Source organism: Dendropsophus ebraccatus, chromosome 3, assembly GCF_027789765.1.
Source record: "Dendropsophus ebraccatus isolate aDenEbr1 chromosome 3, aDenEbr1.pat, whole genome shotgun sequence".
NCBI classification, from domain to species: domain Eukaryota; kingdom Metazoa; phylum Chordata; class Amphibia; order Anura; family Hylidae; genus Dendropsophus; species Dendropsophus ebraccatus.
In genome coordinates, this window is record NC_091456.1 from 92,885,863 (window position 1) to 92,905,130 (window position 19,268).

At 46.0% G+C, this 19,268-nt stretch overlaps 1 protein-coding gene across 3 annotated transcripts in view; it reads left to right on the forward strand.

Annotated features, from left to right (window-relative positions):
* The first annotated feature begins 4,455 nt into the window (after window positions 1-4,455).
* HOOK3 (hook microtubule tethering protein 3) overlaps window positions 4,456-19,268 on the forward strand; it is a 75,568-nt gene continuing 60,755 nt past the window's right edge. For 2 of the 3 annotated variants that reach the window (XM_069962216.1, XM_069962217.1), the window contains exons 1-2: window positions 4,457-5,068; window positions 19,011-19,096. In XM_069962216.1, the coding sequence (XP_069818317.1) occupies window positions 5,012-5,068; window positions 19,011-19,096 (143 nt within the window). In that variant the 5' untranslated portion in view covers window positions 4,457-5,011. Of the gene's footprint in view, window positions 5,069-19,010; window positions 19,097-19,268 lie in introns of all 3 variants that reach the window. The other variant, XM_069962215.1, reaches the window with a different exon arrangement.

Below are 19,268 nucleotides of genomic sequence, written 5' to 3' on the forward strand. Positions count from 1 at the left end.
TGACAGGCCGCTGTGACGCTAGAGCGCGCGCGGGACGCAAGGAGAAGCGGACGGCAGGAGCAGCCCTGGAACGTGGATGGGTAATGTATATCGTTAGTCGCCGGCCACGCACCGCTATTACACGCAGCGGTGCGCGGTCGGCGCCCGACGAAAATAGGTTCTAAATTATATCAACGATCAGCCGATGATCGTTGTCATCGGCTGATCGTTGCATTTATTACACGGAGCGATAATCGGCCGAATCGAGCCAATTCGGCCGATTATCGTTCCGTGTAATACCACCCTATGAAGGATATGCCAGTGCTAAAAATGTCTGGCAGTGGCTAACCTCTCTTCAGCCCATAGACAACACATAAACACTCAGACAGAGAACAGTCATTAACCCCTACACGACCCTTGATGTACAGTTACACCCTGGAAGTCTGTCACCAGACGACCCTAGACGTAACTGTACATCCTGGTTCTCCAGGGAGCTATGAAGCGCGCTCCGTAGCGGAGAGCGCTTCATAGCAGGTGAAGGCCGGATGCAGCCATCACGCTGCAGCATGTAAAGGGAACCTGTCACCCCCCGTGTCGGTGTGACAGGCTCCCAACCCCCCGCTAGAGCCCCCTATACTTACCTGATTGCGCCGGTCCCGCTTCTTGATCCGGTCTGGTGACGGAGATTTCAGCGCCCGAAGCCTGGTGCGCGCGCTCCTGAGATGAGTCAAACGCTCATAAAGAATGAAGCGTCGGACTCACCATTCATTCTCTATGGGCATCGGACTCATCGCAGGAGCGCGCGCCGGGCTTCGGGCGCTGAAATCTCCATCACCGGATCGGATCAGGAAGCGGGACCCGGTGATCAGGTAAGTATAGAGGGCTCTAGCGGGGGGTCGGGATCCTGTCACCCCGGCACGGGGGGTGACAGGTCCTCTTTAACCCTTAGAGGACCCTGACAATTTCAATTTTTGCGTTTTCGTTTTTCCCTCCTTGTGCTTAAAAGGCCATAGCACTTGCATTTTTCCACCTAGAGACCCACATGAGCCCTTATTTTTTGCGCCACTAATTGTACTTTGCAATGACAGGCTGAATTTTTTCATAAAGTACACTGCAAAACCAGAAAAAAATTCAATATGTGGTGAAATTGAAAAAAAATGCATTTCTTTTATTTGGGATTTTTTCGTTTTTATGCCGTTCGCCCTGGGGTAAAAATGACTTGTGATATATGTTCCTCAAGTTGTTACGATTACAACGATATGTAACATATATAACTTTCATTGTATCTGATGGCCTGTAAAGAATTCAAACCATTGTTAACAAATTTATGTTCCTAAAAACCGCTCCATTCCCAGGCTTATAGCGCTTTTATCCTTCGGTCTATGGGTCTGTGTGAGGTGTCATTTTTTGCGCCATGATGTGTTCTTTCTATTGGTACCTTGATTGCGCATATGCGACTTTTTGATTGCTTTTTATTACAATTTTTCTGGATTTGATGCGACCAAAAATGCGCAATTTAGAACTTTGGGATTTTTTTGCGCTTACGCCATTTACCGTGTGAGATCAGGAATGTGATTAATTAATAGTTCGGGTGATTATGCACGCGGCGATAGCAAACATGTTTATTTATTTATTTGTTTATTTTTATTTATAACATGGGAAAAGGGGGGTGATTCTGACTTTTATTAGGGGAGGGGGCTTTTTACTAATAACATCACTTTTATTTTAATTTTTACCCTTATACTAGAAGCCCCCCTGGGGGACTTCTAGTATAAATGCACTGATCTCTCATTGAGATCTGTGCTGCATAGATATGCTGCAGAGATCCATGAGATAGGCACATTGATTGCTTCCGGCTGCTGCAGCCGGAAGCAATCGAGTGCGGAGCCGGGATCATTGCCATTACGGCGCTGACCCCGGAAGGGGTAAGATGTGTGGATCGCTCCTCCGGGACAACGTCCCGGAGGAGCGATCCTCCCCACTAAACACCAGGGAACGGCTCCATTCGGTAATCGGATGCAGCTGTCAACTTTGACAGCTGCATCCGATTACTGTATTAGCGGGGACGGCGATTGGACCGTGCCCACTAATACTTGCGGTCCTGGGCTACACGCGGCACCCGGGACCGCGGGGGTTCAGAGCGCGGCCGCCGCTCTGAACGCGGTAAGGTGGCCCTGGACGTACGGGTACGTCCAGGGTCGCCTAAGGGTTAAGTGTAAGTTTACTGTAATGCCCCTATTCCACGAGTCGTTTGGAGGAGCAAACGAGCGCTATTAGCGCTCGTTTGCTCCTCGTTCCCCGCTCGCTGCCGCCGCTATTCAACGCGGCGTCAGCGAGCGGGTGAGTGCGGGAGGGGCGGCGGGGAGCTGCTGGGGGGGCTGCCCGGGGGATCGCTGATCGTCCGGGCAGCCCATAGGATATAGCAGCATCTGCTGCCGATGCTCCTATTCAACGGAGCGACGGCAGCAGATCGCTGCTATATCAGTCGCTTGTTTTTCAACATGTTGAAAAACAAGCGACTGCAACGATCAGCCGACATGAACGATGTCGGCTGATCGTTGCACTCTATTCCACGGGACAAATATCGTTCGTAGCGGCCGATATCGGCCGAATACGAACGATATTGCTCCTCTAAACGACCCGTGGAATAGGGCCTTAAGTTAACTGAAAGTGTGCGGTGTTTAAGTGTAAGTGACAGGGGCAGCTCCTGTCACTTATCGATCGGGACCCCCGCAGTCTCGCTTTCACAGACCGCTGGAGGTCTCTTACCTTCCTCTGTGCAGTCCGATTGGCGATCTGCTCATTGAGCCACAGGCAGGCTCAAAAGCAGAACGCCTATTACACTGATCAATGCTATGCCTATGGCATAGCATTGTACAGTGTATGTAATGTAATAATTGTATGTAAAAGTCCCCCAAGGGGACTTAAAACGTGTAAAAGAAAAAAAGTGTTAAAATGTTTTTTAAAAATACCCAAATCCCCTCCCCCAATAAAGATTAAAATCACCCCCCTATCCCATTTTTATAAATAAAACATATAAAAATCATTAAACAAATGACATATACCGTAGCGTGCATAATTGTCTAATATATTAAAATATCACAATCGTCACTACGAACGGCGTAAACGAAAAGAGGGGAAAAAAGTGCCAGGATTGCCAATTTTTTTGTTACATTATATATATATAAAAAAAAATATATATAAAAAGTGATCAAAACGTCTGATCTACAGATATATGGTATTAATAAAAACTTGAGATCATGGCGCAAAAAAATTACACCCCATACAGCCCCATAGGTAAGAAACTAAAACTGTTGTAAGCGTCACAATAGTCCCATTTTATTAATAACCAATTGCAAAAAAAAAAAGGATTTCATAAAAAAAAAAAAATTACCATTAGAGAATCTGTGTAAACCTGCATATGGTTGTGTTCGGGCTGACCTATAGAATAATAGTATCATGTCGCTTTTACCATATAGTGCATTAGGTAGACACAGGAACCCCCCAAACATTACCATATTGCATTCTTTATTCCGACTTCCCCAATTTATATTTTCATAAATAATATATTTGGAGTTCCATCTTACATGTTATGGTAAAATGAATGACGCCATTACAAAGTACAACTATTCCTGTAAAAAACAATCACTTACATGGCCCTGTAGATTAAAAAAAAACTGAAAGTGCTAGAGCTCTTAGAAGGGAAGGAGGAAAAAACGAAAACACTAAAATGAAAATTTGCGCGGTCCACTGGGTCATTTTGGGCCTGGTCCTCAAAGGGTTAAAATGTGTGGCCACTAGAGATAAACGCTACTCCAGCATTCTCAAGGTGGATTGTTTGGCATTTGAATAAGGTTGGGTTCCCACCAGTGTTGTCTATTGTCACTGAAGCAGCACATAGGGTGAGTGGAGCTACCTGCTGCACCCAAAGGGTGGGTTCATACTGAGGAATTCTCGCGGATAATATCCATTATCCATAGAATGGGATAATACCCATTCTATGGGCCGGCTGATTCCGCTATCCACCGAAAGAAGTGACATGTCACTTCTTTTGACGGATAGGGGAATAAGTCGGCCCATAGAATCGTGTCTATGGAGCCGGCGGAAAGGCGCGGATATTATCCACGAGAATTCCTCAGTATGAACCCACCCGTACAATCAGTGTCGGACTGGCCCAGCAGAGAATCCCCCCGGTGGGCCCCCAGCTTTAGAACCTGCACAGACACTGAGTGACATACTGTTTGGCACTGGCTCTTCATTGGCGGCCCCCCAGTGTCATTTCCTCTGCTGGCCCATCATACCCCAGCCCCACACTGCTAACAATGGCTCCACACTAGGTTGGGTGGACTCTGTGGCCTCCATCACACAATAACAGTACAATCACAGCCACTTCTCTCCTCCATAGGGTGTTGTCTCCATTGGGGCAGCGGTATGACCGGCTCCATCTGCCCCCTGTGACGGTGTGCACCCATAGTACAGCAGGGAATCTTGTATTGCCCTGTATGTGTGAGGGAGCCCCCCAGCGCAGGTGTGAGCCCAGTCTTCTCCACCGGCAGTAGGGGGCAGGACTGAGGGCTAGAAGAGAGGCCCCACTCCGCCGGTTCACAGGCAGCTGAGCAGACGGCTCGTGCTTCTCCGGTACCATCTCCAGGGACAGCCTGCCCTCCTCCTCCCTCACCCGGGAGAGCACCGGCCGCGCTGGGCAGAATATCCGGTGATTGTGCGCAGTGAGCGCTGGGTGTCAGCTGTGCATCTCCCACAGCCAGCACTGCGAGCAGGGGGAAGAGGAGGAGACCGACCACCCATCCCCCAGCCAGAGCGCCACGGCCCGGAGCAGGGGGACACCACCGGAACCCTCCGAGCACAGCCACACAGCAGCAGCGCAGGGCACCGGAGCGCCGCCGAGCACAGCCCCGTTATCCGGTGTCATTGGCCGGCACCGCTATCCCATCCATCTGTACAGTACATGTGATCGGGAGATCGCGCTGCCGGAGATCTGTTGGCGGAAAGCGAGTAGCGGACTGCAGAGAGGATGTTAAACGTGGAGAGCCTGGACCGGGTGGATCTCTGTGAGAGTCTGTTGACGTGGGTGAGTGTGAGCCGTCCCTTCCCCCACCCGCCGCCTGACACAGGCCCTGCACGGCCGGAGTACACTGCTGGGACCTAGATGTGCTGTATATAGGAGCCAGGGACCGTGCCTACACATATTACCACAGCTGGAGTACACTGCCGGCACCTAGATGTGCTGTATATAGGAGCCGGTCACTGTGACTATACATATTACCACAGCTGGAGTACACTGCCGGCACCTAGATGTGCTGTATATAGGAGCCAGGGACTGTGCCTACACATATTACCACAGCTGGAGTACACTGTCAGCACCTAGATGTGCTGTATATAGGAGCCAGGGACCGTGCCTACACATATTACCACAGCTGGAGTACACTGCCGGCACCTAGATGTGCTGTATATAGGAGCCGGTCACTGTGACTATACATATTACCACAGCTGGAGTACACTGCCGGCACCTAGATGTGCTGTATATAGGAGCCAGGACCGTGCCTACACATATTACCACAGCTGGAGTACACTGTCAGCACCTAGATGTGCTGTATATAGGAGCCAGGGACCGTGCCTACACATATTACCACAGCTGGAGTACACTGCCGGCACCTAGATGTGCTGTATATAGGAGCCAGGGACCGTGCCTACACATATTACCACAGCTGGAGTACACTGCCGGCACCTAGATGTGCTGTATATAGGAGCCAGGGACCGTGCCTATACATATTACCACAGCTGGAGTACACTGCCGGCACCTAGATGTACTGTATATAGGAGCCGGTCACTGTGACTATACATATTACCACAGCTGGAGTACACTGCCGGCACCTAGATGTGCTGTATATAGGAGCCGGTCACTGTGACTATACATATTACCACAGCTGGAGTACACTGCTGACACCTAGATGTGCTGTATATAGGAGCCAGGACTGTGCCTACACATATTACCACAGCTGGAGTACACTGCCGGCACCTAGATGTGCTGTATATAGGAGCCAGGGACCGTGCCTACACATATTACCACAGCTGGAGTACACTGCCGGCACCTAGATGTGCTGTATATAGGAGCCAGGGACCGTGCCTATACATATTACCACAGCTGGAGTACACTGCCGGCACCTAGATGTACTGTATATAGGAGCCGGTCACTGTGACTATACATATTACCACAGCTGGAGTACACTGCCGGCACCTAGATGTGCTGTATATAGGAGCCGGTCACTGTGACTATACATATTACCACAGCTGGAGTACACTGCTGACACCTAGATGTGCTGTATATAGGAGCCAGGACTGTGCCTACACATATTACCACAGCTGGAGTACACTGCCGGCACCTAGATGTGCTGTATATAGGAGCCGGTCACTGTGACTATACATATTACCACAGCTGGAGTACACTGCCGGCACCTAGATGTGCTGTATATAGGAGCCAGGGACTGTGCCTACACATATTACCACAGCTGGAGTACACTGCCGGCACCTAGATGTGCTGTATATAGGAGCCAGGGACCGTGCCTACACATATTACCACAGCTGGAGTACACTGCCGGCACCTAGATGTGCTGTATATAGGAGCCAGGGACCGTGCCTACACATATTACCATGGCTGGGAGCCACACATAGGAACCCTAGGCTGTCATACACAGAGGATACAGTGATGATACACATATATATATATATATATATATATATATATATATAATATACAGTGTGCCCACATTGCCTTACATGTCAGCCAGACCTGTTGTGACCCTCGGAGTCCAGTGCTGTCTGAGCCCCATAGAAGTTCTGGGGATTATAGGATCCATAATGTTCCTTGTTCCATCTATGGCCGGCCCTATTGTCCATATACTATAGGCCTTCATAAGGTGCTGTATATAGCTGTATACTATTGTGTGGGATAGGCGGCCAACATCTGGTTCACAAAGGTGAACGCCAGCACCACTGTAATGTGGTGGCCTTTGTGCGGGTGTACTCTGCAAGTCTATACCCCCATAGTGTTAGCGGGTGTACTCTGCAAGTCTATACCCCCATAGTGTTAGCGGGTGCACTCTGCAAGTCTATACCCCCATAGTGTTAGCGGGTGTACTCTGCGTCTATACCCCCATAGTGTTAGCGGGTGCACTCTGCGTCTATACCCCCATAGTGTTAGCGGGTGTACTCTGTGTCTATACCCCCATAGTGTTAGTGGGTGCACTCTGCAAGTCTATACCCCCATAGTGTTAGCGGGTGCACTCTGCGTCTATACCCCCATAGTGTTAGCGGGTGCACTCTGTGTCTATACCCCCATAGTGTTAGTGGGTGCACTCTGCAAGTCTATACCCCCATAGTGTTAGCGGGTGCACTCTGCGTCTATACCCCCATAGTGTTAGCGGGTGCACTCTGCAAGTCTATACCCCCATAGTGTTAGCGGGTGTACTCTGCGTCTATACCCCCATAGTGTTAGCGGGTGCACTCTGCGTCTATACCCCCATAGTGTTAGCGGGTGCACTCTGCGTCTATACCCCCATAGTGTTAGCGGGTGTACTCTGTGTCTATACCCCCATAGTGTTAGCGGGTGTACTCTGTGTCTATACCCCCATAGTGTTAGCGGGTGTACTCTGCGTCTATACCCCCATAGTGTTAGCGGGTGTACTCTGTGTCTATACCCCCATAGTGTTAGCGGGTGTACTCTGTGTCTATACCCCCATAGTGTTAGCGGGTGTACTCTGTGTCTATACCCCCATAGTGTTAGCGGGTGTACTCTGTGTCTATACCCCCATAGTGTTAGCTCAGCCCAGTACAAGCACAGGAGGTTCCGGTTGTTGCAGCTGAGACACAGACGCTTGTATCTGTCCCCAGATTATTGGTATGTTATTAGAGTGTGATACTAGTGCATGGAGGCTTTGCCAGGCCTGAGGGCAATATGAGGGGCTCATTGCTGTCCTACCAATATATAGCTGGTAGTAGAGGGCCAGCTGTCCTGAAGTGAACGCTCGCTGGCATATCTATCAGATTAGGACTGAAGTCGCCGACATATGTGGAAATCCCATTTATCTCAGCTCCCCATTGCCTCTTCTTCAGCAGGGATTATGTGTAGGAGATCTCCTTTCTCCAGCCCTGCTTTCCCTCAGATCTGGCTGCTGTGTATTGTATGCGGCTTCATGATGTGTAAGTAAGGGGTCATTGGAGGTCAGCCTTCGCTATCTCTATCATTGTAATGTGGTCAGACCTTGCTACACACATTGTCCTATTGACGTCTGCAGGCATCAGAATGGTTATTTAGCATACAATGAAGCGAGGTGCTCCCCCTGGCCATGTCCCAGTCCTCATTGTGCCGGGGTCCATGTGACTGTGTGTACAATGTGCTGAAGGATGGGCCAGCTTTGTCACAGCCTCTTTGTCTGACTCCGAGCAGTCTGGCTCTATCTCCCATTATTACATCATCAGATCATGAATATCTGCCCTGCAGCTTTTATTGCACTTGTGCTGTTCAGCAGTGAGCCATTCATTCCTGAGAAACAGACCCGCACAGATGTAGCAGAGCTGACCCTGACACTCACTTCTTTGTGCACTGTGATGTAGGGTCTCATTATCATTGAGACCGATTAGCAGGTTTTCATGCCAGACCAGTATAAAATATTTCCTTATAATTTAGCTTCAAACATTTAGAAGGTTGAATGTGTTGAAAAAAACTAGAACGAAAGCGACGGTCTGCTGGCCATCACTTTGTGTAGCACCAGCTATCTTATATGGGTCCCTCCTGCAGCTCCCTACGACCCCCGCTCCTCCCCACTCCCCCATGCGTGTAATTGCATAGGTAGCAAGCAGGGAACAAGGAGCAAGCAAGCACTCATCTGACAGGTCGGCGCTCGCTTGCTCCTAAACATCGGCCTGTGTGTAAGGCCTCATACTTATGGCTCTTTTATACCCTAACCTCTAAGTGGTAATATGTCCCGAAGGAGCCCTACTGTAAGGCTTCATTCACACGATCCGTGCTGCAATAAGGAGGAGGATCGCAGCACGGATCCACTAGCATTGCAGCCCACCCGGCAGCAGAGATGCATAATGTGCACTCCTGTCATTGCATCTGACTACTCGCCTATTTCCTTGTGCCGTCCAGTCTACACACCCTCATGGAAGTGGCCATGGACTGCGCTGCTGGAAGAAGAAGGCAGCATGGTCCCGGCCATTTCTGGTGAATAAGTAAGCTGGGAGGCATCGGGAGTAGGTGAGTAGTCAGATGCAATAACAGGAGTGCACATTATGCGCTCCTGTAATCTTTGCTGCCAGGCCCAGGGGGCTGGGCTGGGGACGTTGTTGGGTGATCTGTGCAGCAATCCACAATCCGTGCAGCAATCCACCCGTACAATTTTACGGGACATGTGAATGCAGCCTAAGGCTATGTTCACAATACACAGGTTCTGTAGTAATCACGGCCGTTGTAACAATGCCCGTGATTTCTACAGCACTTACGTAGTGCTGTCTTCTGAGGAATCCTGGCCACAGTGTATACACATAGTATACACTCCAGCCGGGATCCCTTGCGACGCCGCGAGAAACTGACATGTCAGTTTTCCGGGTCTGCTATTCATTGAGTAGCGGCCGCATTGTGCAGTGCCACAGGCTCTTCATGTGCTTTAGTATGGGCCGGGCATGGAGCCTACTGATATATTTATACCTAGCAAAATTCTTACTATATTATCAGATAGATCTAAATGAGCTTTGTACACACACACATACAGTTTTCCATACTCTTAATACCTATTCTCTTTTAGTATTTAAAGGGGGTATTCTGATTTCAGAAAGTTATTGTCTATTCATTGGTTAAGGGGATAGCTAGTGAATCAGTGGGTGACCGGTTGCTGGGACACAACTGGTCCTAATGGTTCTGCTTTCCACACACCAGAGAGCACAGAGAATGAATGAACCACTGGCTGTGCATTTAAAGGGGTTATTCAGCTCTACAAAAACATGGCCACTTTTCCCCCTCTCTTGTCTCCAGTTCAGGTGTGGTTGGCAATTAAGCTCCATTTACTTTAATGGAACTGAGTTTTAAAGGTGTTATCCAGTGCTACAAAAACATGGCCACTTTTCCCCTCTCTTGTCTCCAGCTTGGGTGGGGTTTCAAACCCGGTTCTATTGAAGTAAATAGAGCTTAATTGCAAACTGCACCTGAACTGGAGACAACAGTAGGGGGAAAGGTGGCCATGTTTTTGTAGCGCTGGATAACCCCTTTAAACCCCACCCAATCTGGAGACAATAGAGGGGGGAAAGTGGCCATTGTAGTGCTGGATAACCCCTTTTAATGGTGCTGTGTTCATTTTCAGAATGTTTGTCCACTGTTGTATGGATTGGCCTTTTTTTTTTTTTTGTCTTCCCAGGATTAAGTACAGCATTACATGCCCCTTCCCGAGGTGTAAGCGAGCGCTGATCTGCTAGATCGACAACTGCTTGCCGGGCTGACTTCACTACTCGATAATCTCACAGTCAGGGCTGCATGAACATTAATTAGCCATGCATCTCTTATTACACCAACAGCGGATTATCATTTGACTTGCTTAAAGTGAAGGATCAGCCAACGAGTCTTTTGCTTGTCAGCTGATCACTGTCTCTCTTAAGGTACTTTTACACGGAGCGATAATTCGCCCGATCGCACGATTAACGATTTTTTTTATAATGATCAGCGTTTAGACGGAACGATGTATCGTACGGAAAATTCTCTATGCGATTGTTTTGCGATCGTTTAAGCCTATCTCACACATAGGTGAAATCGTTGAAAGACTGTTTACACTGAACGATCTGCGAATTTTTTTGCGAACGATCAACGATGATTTGTGAACATGTTGAAAGATCAAAATGAACGATTTTTTGCCTGTCGTTTGATCGTTCGCTGCTTTTACACGTGCAAAAATGAACGATCAATGGTTTCGTGTAAAAGGACCATAATGGTGCGTTTACACAGAAAGATTATCTGACAGATTATCTGCCAAAGATTTGAAGCCAAAGCCAGGAGTGGATTTGAAAAGAGGAGAAATCTTAGACTTTCCTTTGTGACCTGATCTTTGTTTATAGTCTGTTCCTTGTTTTGGCTTCAAATCTTTGGCAGATAATCTGTCAGATAATCTTTCTGTGTAAACGCACCATTACACAGGGAGATATCTGCCTGATTTGGTAGATAATCTCTGGGTTAGGACCTTATGGTGGTACTCTTAAGGGCCTTTTACACACCTGTGTAAAAGTGATGGTGATCAGTCGAAGACCTGGCAAACACCCGATAATCAGGCTGCTGCCTCCTCCAGAATGACTTTTTAATGAACAGTATCTACATCTGAATAGACTGAAAATGACTGACTGACATTAATGGAAGCTGTGTAAGTGACTTTGCTCTGAGAGTTACACTGTTTACCTAATTCATAGAGTAAGGGCTCTATTGCACCCAACGATTATTGGTGGTACTTGGCCGATTACCGACCATTCCGTCTGATAACCATTTGGTGTAATAGGTCATGTAAAAGGCAATGATCATGCCTCTGTAGCACCACTCCTTGGTCTCACTGATGATTGCTGGCTGTCATTTTCATCCAGCATTTCATACCTGGGTCCTCCAGCTGCAATGTCGCGGCCCGGCTGATCGATTGCCTGCTCAGCCAGTCAGTGACTAGGGGATGTCCTGCTCCAGTCACTGACTGAGTGAGCAGTCATTCAACAGGGTATGTGAGATTGCAGCTGGATGAGCTGCAGGAGGCCAGCGGCTGTCATAGAGATCCAGGAGCAGTACTACAGGGCACAAGGATAGGTAAGTATACTCTGTAAGACAGGTGACCCATCTGTTTTTTGCTTCCCAGCCATGCCTGTTGGCTGCAAACAGCCCGAAAACCTCTTTAAATTAGTCTAAAGATCTCTAATATGCTTGTTTTCTAAAAGTTTTTATTGTACATGTTTTTTGTCAGATAGCTTCACATAGCTAGTCCTGGTGGGTATGTGATCTTGTGACTGTGTAGCTGCTATGAATAGGAGAGTACAAATACCCTTCTGAACCTATTGAAGGAAGCAGTCACATCTTGGTGCCCTAGTTCTGGCAGGAGGAGTATTTTTCCCATAGTAGATGAGTTTTCCTACCCACTTGCTGTGTTGGAGTAAAGCGCTAGAAAGCTCTCTGATCTGTAAGTATGCATTCCCTCCTGTGGAATTCACAGCTGGAGATTCCAGTGCCCCAGGTTTTAAAAGGACGCCCTTGTGAAATATGTGCTTAGAGGGGTTGTGTCATGAAGACAACCAATGGTTTCGTGAAGCTTGGGACCCCCGCATGTATAAGGATGTCACCCCTGTGTAAGCAGCTCCCGTTCTGAAAGTGCGCCTCATTATAAGGACGTTAGTTCATTTGAATGGCTGCCATTTAATAGTGCATTTTCCCTGGCAGGTTGCAGCATATTCAGCTGTTTCTGTGTGAGGACGGGCCGAGCCAGGGTGGAGTAGCTGACTGGCCTGGGAGCTGCACTTGGATCACAAAAGCATTTATTAAAAGAAGTGCATACAGTGACCCAGTCCTAGGTTATACCTCCTCATCCTAAGGATAGGACAGCAATTGTATTAGTCTGGAAACCCTTTTAATAGACACATTGCCCATCAATGTTGGCTCTTTGCGGATTTGCGTATACGTGTTCTGCCTGTACCCTCAGGCAATGCGGACCTGATATGGTGAATGGATATAACCTTGAAATATTTTGTTATTTTGCAAAATTATTTTCTACAACAGTAGAAGCATTTGTCTATGTTGGAGCCTCTTGGGGGCTGGTGTGAAGTCTTTTCTGCATACTACTCTGGCATATACCGCTATCGTTGTGTCTGACCAGCCCCTTGTTGTCGGTGCCAGATCTGTTTTATTTTGGTAAAGGTGAAAGGGGAATCCTTGTTTGAGCAGTGTTACAGGAGACCTTGTCCTCTTGTCCTTTTTGTTTGTTTATTCAGTATCTCCTACATTCTTGAGATAATCAACTGGAGGGTTTACATTAGGTTTAAAGGGAGTCACCCTGGGAGAGCGGGCTGAACCCACCCCAACCCTGGATAGAGCCCCCCATACTTATTCCTCTTGGCGGGAAATTGTATTGCAAATGAGCAGAGATGAGTCCAATGCCCATAGGAAATCACTGCTTCAGTAGTTTCCTAAGGGCAGCTGACTCATCTCTACTCATTTGCATTGAGGAGCAGCTGCGATTTCCCAGGGACAGGACCGGCATCGGGATCGAGGCCAGCAGTAGGGGGTAAGTATTGGGTGCTCTTTTCAGGGGTGGTGTGGGTTCGGCTCGCTCTCCCAAAGGTGACAGGTTCCCTTTAAATTGTTATTTTTTCTTTTTATTAAAGAGACTCTGTTAGCTGCAATTCACTTTCCAAACTGCTGACACTGTTAAGGCCCCCATACACTTTAGACTTTCGTAGGCCAAACTGGACGCTTGTGACTGATTCAGCCATCATTCTAGCATGTATGGGGCCCCCCCAAACGACCACTGACAGATGATGATGATAGGAGTCGGGTGTGTTTTTTGTTCACAGAGAGATAAGCCGCAGTCAGAGTGCTGTCCCTGCAGCTTATCCCTCCCTTGGGGATAAGCTGGGGGGGACATTTATCAAAATGCACCCTTTTCCGTAGCGTACACCACTCTCACCTGATTAGTGGGCAGGGGTGTGACAAGGATGGGACAAGACGGGGTCTCTACACATGTCCCCTGAATGATGTAGCAGGCTCCTGGGCTATGAATCATGCCCGGAGCGGTGGGATTACATTGACTACAGTCTGAGAAGCTGTGACTAGTTTAGGGAGAGATGCATACAGCGCAGAAGGAATAAAACTACGTTCTGGGACAATGGCAGCTTATATGGTAGGAAACGCTGCTGAATTCTTTATAACATCATTATATTACCTCACCACATTATATTTTAATGATTGATTTCATTTAACTCTTTTATTGGAATAATTGGAAAAACATACGGGATAAGTGTTGACAGATTTTGATTCTGATTAGCATTGGAGTCTATGGCACTCATTTCTTGCAGCGGATTTTCAGTGGCGTCCAGAGCATTGTATAAGTGAATATATAATGCTGCTGTTGTGTTTAATATAATAATAAAGCCATGCTTACCAAGCTCTCTGGCGGTGTCTCCAGGTAACATATCTCCCTATAATGAAGTGGCAGCCTCTGTGTCTGCCTGTGTAGAGCATACTGCACAGGGTACTGGGTTTCCATTTGTTTTTCAGTCCACGTACAGAAAGTAAAAAAAAACAAAACACAACTTCACGGCGCAGTTTATTTTTCTATTAAAGGTCACAGGAAAGTTCCTTGTGTTGCCACTCTGTAGCAGTGGATTGCCCTTATTGTTTAACAGGAAGCCAAGCCTGCTGTTCATTGTTTAGTGCTACAAGCCTAAATTATTGGCTGAGGCAACTGAGAGGAAAAGATAACCGAGAGCTCTCGTAATCTTATAAAACAGGCTGATCACATTGGGAAAGTTACATATAAATCTGCTTGTAATTGGGACAAACAGCCTCTGGGTTCAGTCATATACAGCCAACAAAGTATAAAGTGCCTGGGAACCTTTATGAATGGCTATTAATATCAGATTGGTGGCAGTCTGACTTCTGGCACCCCTCGTGATCAGCTGAGACTTACAGGCTGCTGATCAGGCACAGCTCTCTACATAAAGTGCTTGTCCCATGGAAGCAAATCCAGTGTCTGCTGTTACCAAATGTACAGATCTGTTCTGCATAGCAGTGATGAGGCTGCAGCGCTGCACAAGGGACACAACTCCTTTAGTCAGCTGAGGTGGCGGCAGTCAGATTTAACTTTAGCCTTTCCTAAGCATAGTCAATCACATTTAAAGTCTCAGAAAACCCCTTTAGGGCATTTGCCTATTTACTAAATAGTTTACTGGTTTGCCTGGAGGAAGGGTGTGGAGCACGGTTATGGATTCTTCACACCTAACTCTCATGGAAAGCAAACTGTTTAGGGACTGCTCACTTTGGACCTATTTACACGGGCCAGCAGGCTCCAACTAACAAGCCCTGATTGCTGGGATTGGCGCTAGTCTAGTCTACATAACCGTTAGATGGCCCGATTAATCGAGTAGCCGAACCGCACAATCGCTCGATTGTTTGTTTATATGGCCATTTGAAGTCTTTATTATCGCCCACACATCCTCTGTTTACACCGGGTGATGTGCGGCCAAATACAATGGTTTTAATGGATACATAAAAAGGTGCCAAAAAATGACTGTTTCCTCGTTCATGGTTGGGAACAAGGTTTGTTACAAACACTCATTTGCCTAATAATCTGCCTGTGTAAAGGGGCCTTTAGTTTCACGCAAGGCACTTGCTACTCTATCTTACTGAAGAAATGAGGATAGTTTTATTATTAATGGCACTCCAGACTACCTAAATAAGAGTTTGGTCTCCTTCCTCATATTATAGATGAATGGTGAAATGTGGTAATTTTCATCAGACATCCTCTCTATAAAATAGAACAAGACAACATTTCTAGCATCATCTCTTTGGCCAGCACAGATTGGTTGCTTTATTGATTGAATGGAGCAGCAGCTCAGTCAGTGCACCAGTCATTCTCTATGGAGTTACTGGAGATACTTAAGAACAGCACTATGCTATCTCCATAGAGAATGAATGGTCCATATGCTGACCAGCTGCTGCATTCAGCCATTAGAGTCTGGTCTCTGTTCTAGAGATTGCAGGGTATCCCAGAGCTCAGCCCCCCCCCCCCCCCTGCACTCAGGCACTTCTTTCCTAATCTATGGATAGGGGATGAGTATTTGCTGAAATACCCCTTGAGGGTGCTTCACACGTACAGGATCTGCAGCAGATTTGAGGATGCAGATTCAAAGCAATTCTGCAGATATAAATCTGCTGCAGATCCTTTACCTGTGAACACACCCTTAGAAGGGGTACTCTAGCGGAAATCTTTTTTTTTCAAATCAACTGTTTTCAGAAAGTTTTATATAGATTTGTAATTTACTTCTATTTAAAAATCTCAAGTCGAAACTGTATGACAAGATAATGCTGTTGTTACCACTGTATAAAGTTATCTGATAAAAAAAAATCTCAAGTTGTCCCATTCTTATCATACTTAAAGGGGAACTTCAGGTAGAGGTTAAAAAAAATGAAACTTCTGCAGAAGCATATAGCATTACTTACCTATCTAGCCCAGTTTTGAAACTACCAAAAATCCATTTGTTTTTTTTTTGTTGTTCTGTATTGCGTTTCTGTCCTTCCTGGTTGAGCAGTTCTCAGAATGCAATGCTTTCCCTCAGCTGATCATCACAGTCCCACCCATTACAATTAGTGAAATCAGTGCAGCAGCTGCTTCTGGCCATTTAGAGAGCAGAAAGAGCAGGAGACAATGTGGAATGGCACAGAGGCCATTTTCTTCACTTCCTGGATCAGCTACCAGTGTGGCAGAACTGTACAGATATGGTAATACATGGTATAGACACATCTATATAACTTTTAATAGAAAACAAGTTTTTCTTATCCAGAGTTCCCCTTTAATATGTCCTGCAGGAACTGGTGTATTCTTTTCAGTCTGACACAGTGCTCGGTGCTGACACCTCTATCCATACAAGGAAATGTCCAGAGTAGGAGAGGTTTTCTATGGGGATTTGCTGCTGCTTTGGACAGCTCCTGTCTCAGACAGCGATGTCAGCAGAGAACTGTGTCAGACTGAAAAGAATACACCACTTCCTGCAGGACATTCAGCAGCTGATAAGTACTGGAACACTTGAGATTTTTAAATAGAAGTAAATCACAAATCTGTATAACTTTCTGAAACCATTTGATTTAAAAGAAAAAGATTTTACCCCTTTAACATAAAGCATGTGTTAAGTTTGTCCTAAACTGTCTTCGTTTAATCGGAGGAAAAAAAAACACTTTCAAAGCCTAAAGTTGAATCCTTGTGTAAAGTAGAGTCCATTAATCTAGGCAAGGCAGTGTCCTGGCTCCCAGTCCCAGATATTTAGTAGCTGTCAGATTACAGAGGAGTGATGTCCTTCTCATAAGGCTGGGAAATAAGAAGCTCTGCAGTCATGGTCGAGCAATACACTTCTGGTTAAAAATACTTACTGATAGATGAGGATATGGCATACACATCTTATTGTTATTTCTTGCAGTGAGGATGTTCTGTTATTGCTTTACTGTATCAGTACATTTATGTGATGGACATTCAGACATTTTTCGAGCAGTTTTTCTCTTCAGTGCAGTCATTTTTGAGCTTGTGTCTGAGCTTATGCATATTTGTGCTAATTTACTGGTGATATGCCCCAACTTAGGCTGCATTCACACGTTCAGTGATTTTCCCGGTCCGTGATTGTGGTCCGGTAGCTACCACCGTGATCTGTGCAAAACAATCCGTTTTGTATCCGTGTCCGTTTTTTTCACGGATCTGTCTTACAGCATTTTAAATTACATTGATTACATCACATCCGTGTTTTTCACGGATGAACACGGATGTCACATCCGTGTACATCTGTGAAAAACACGGATCTTATTGTTTTCTATGGGGAATCCTTTCCGTGCATCCGTTCTGAGTAATGACATGTCCAATTTTTTAACGGAACGGATCACGGATCCGTGAAATCACGGAACATCTGAATAGCCCCATAGAAAGCAATGGGCTGTAAAATTGTCCGTGCGCACAGATCCGTGAGCAGGGACAACTTCCCGGAACGTGTGAATGCAGCCTTACAATGGCCTTGGGTTACAATATTTTCAACTTACAATGTTCCTTTCTGGACCATTGTAACTTGAGACCCAGCTCAACATATGCTACAGACAGTCCGGACAGTGGCCGTTTTACTGAGGTGCATGCAGTGATTGGCATCTGCTGGTTGTTGGTCTAGGGAGCCCCATACACCTTACATTGTGTAAAGCATAGTTCTGTTAAAATGGCAGCCCCCGTGATAATATATAAAATAAAATAATATCAGAAAATAGAAACAAATAAGAAAAAAGGATGTTTTACTACCTGGCTTTCATCAGTAAAAAAGACTAAACAAAATCTAGGCGATACATTATTCACCTCATAGATCCCCCATAATTCTACAGTTTTTACAGTGTACGTGGCTTCCGTGATGATAATAGGCATTGCATACATCACACCAAAATGTTTCTGTAACTTAGTTTAACCAACACCCAATATTGTCTCTGTGAATTACATAACCTGTGTAATACAGCCCACTTGACTGTTTTTGGACTCCTGACTGACTCCACCTCTATGAGACATTTATGGCATATCCTGTGGATTTTACCATGAGATTATTAGAATTCCTTTCCACTAAATCTGACTCTTTTGCTTCATTACAGTCTATGGCAATGTTACCACGGCGTATAACGGACGTTGTTTAACGTTTACTACGGCCAGAATGAATGAAGCAGTTCAACAATTCTGGACGCAGATAGCGTTAATGGCCGTTCATGGTGGAACGGTAGTTGTTGTTACACTGTTACATAGCCTATGAAGCAAAAGAGACTAAACTTCCGCTGGCAGCTGAGTGGAGTACACTCCTGGGCTCTCCACCCTTGCTACAGTATATCTTGGGATCATGAAACAGGTTTTAGAAGTGAGAACTGGTGCGATCAATAAATTTTGATTTTTCAAATGTTATTACAAATAACATCAACTTCATGCCAATCACATGCCTAAAGTGTCCCTGTATTTATTAAGATGACAGGTACTTTTAAGATACTAAACTGTTCTGGCAGTGGTTGTCATTATTAGGTTTCATTATTGTTGAATACTGTATTTATGATGTATATGACCTTTTACATATTACATCATACGTTTGGTTGTTATGTAATTCTTTAGCATTTTATTTACTGTAATCTGAATTTCTTTTTGTTGTGTTTTTTTTTTTTTTTTTTAATTCAAACACCAAACACCAATTTTGAACCTTTTCTTAACTGTCACTTTGGTAATAAATTTCAGATACAGACGTTTCATGTGGATGCACCATGTAAAACCGTAGAAGAACTTACTAGTGGAGTGGCAATGGCTATGGTCCTGCAGAAAATGTAAGTTGACCAAAGAAAGTAAAAGTGACTGTTTTTATAATTGACACCTGTTTTTCCCTAAGGAATGTGACATATGCCTGTGGATGTTGGTCAGTGAAGGATAAAACCCACAGCCGTTACACCTTAATGCACACCGGGTGGGCCACGTCAGATAAAGGGGTCACCTCTCACC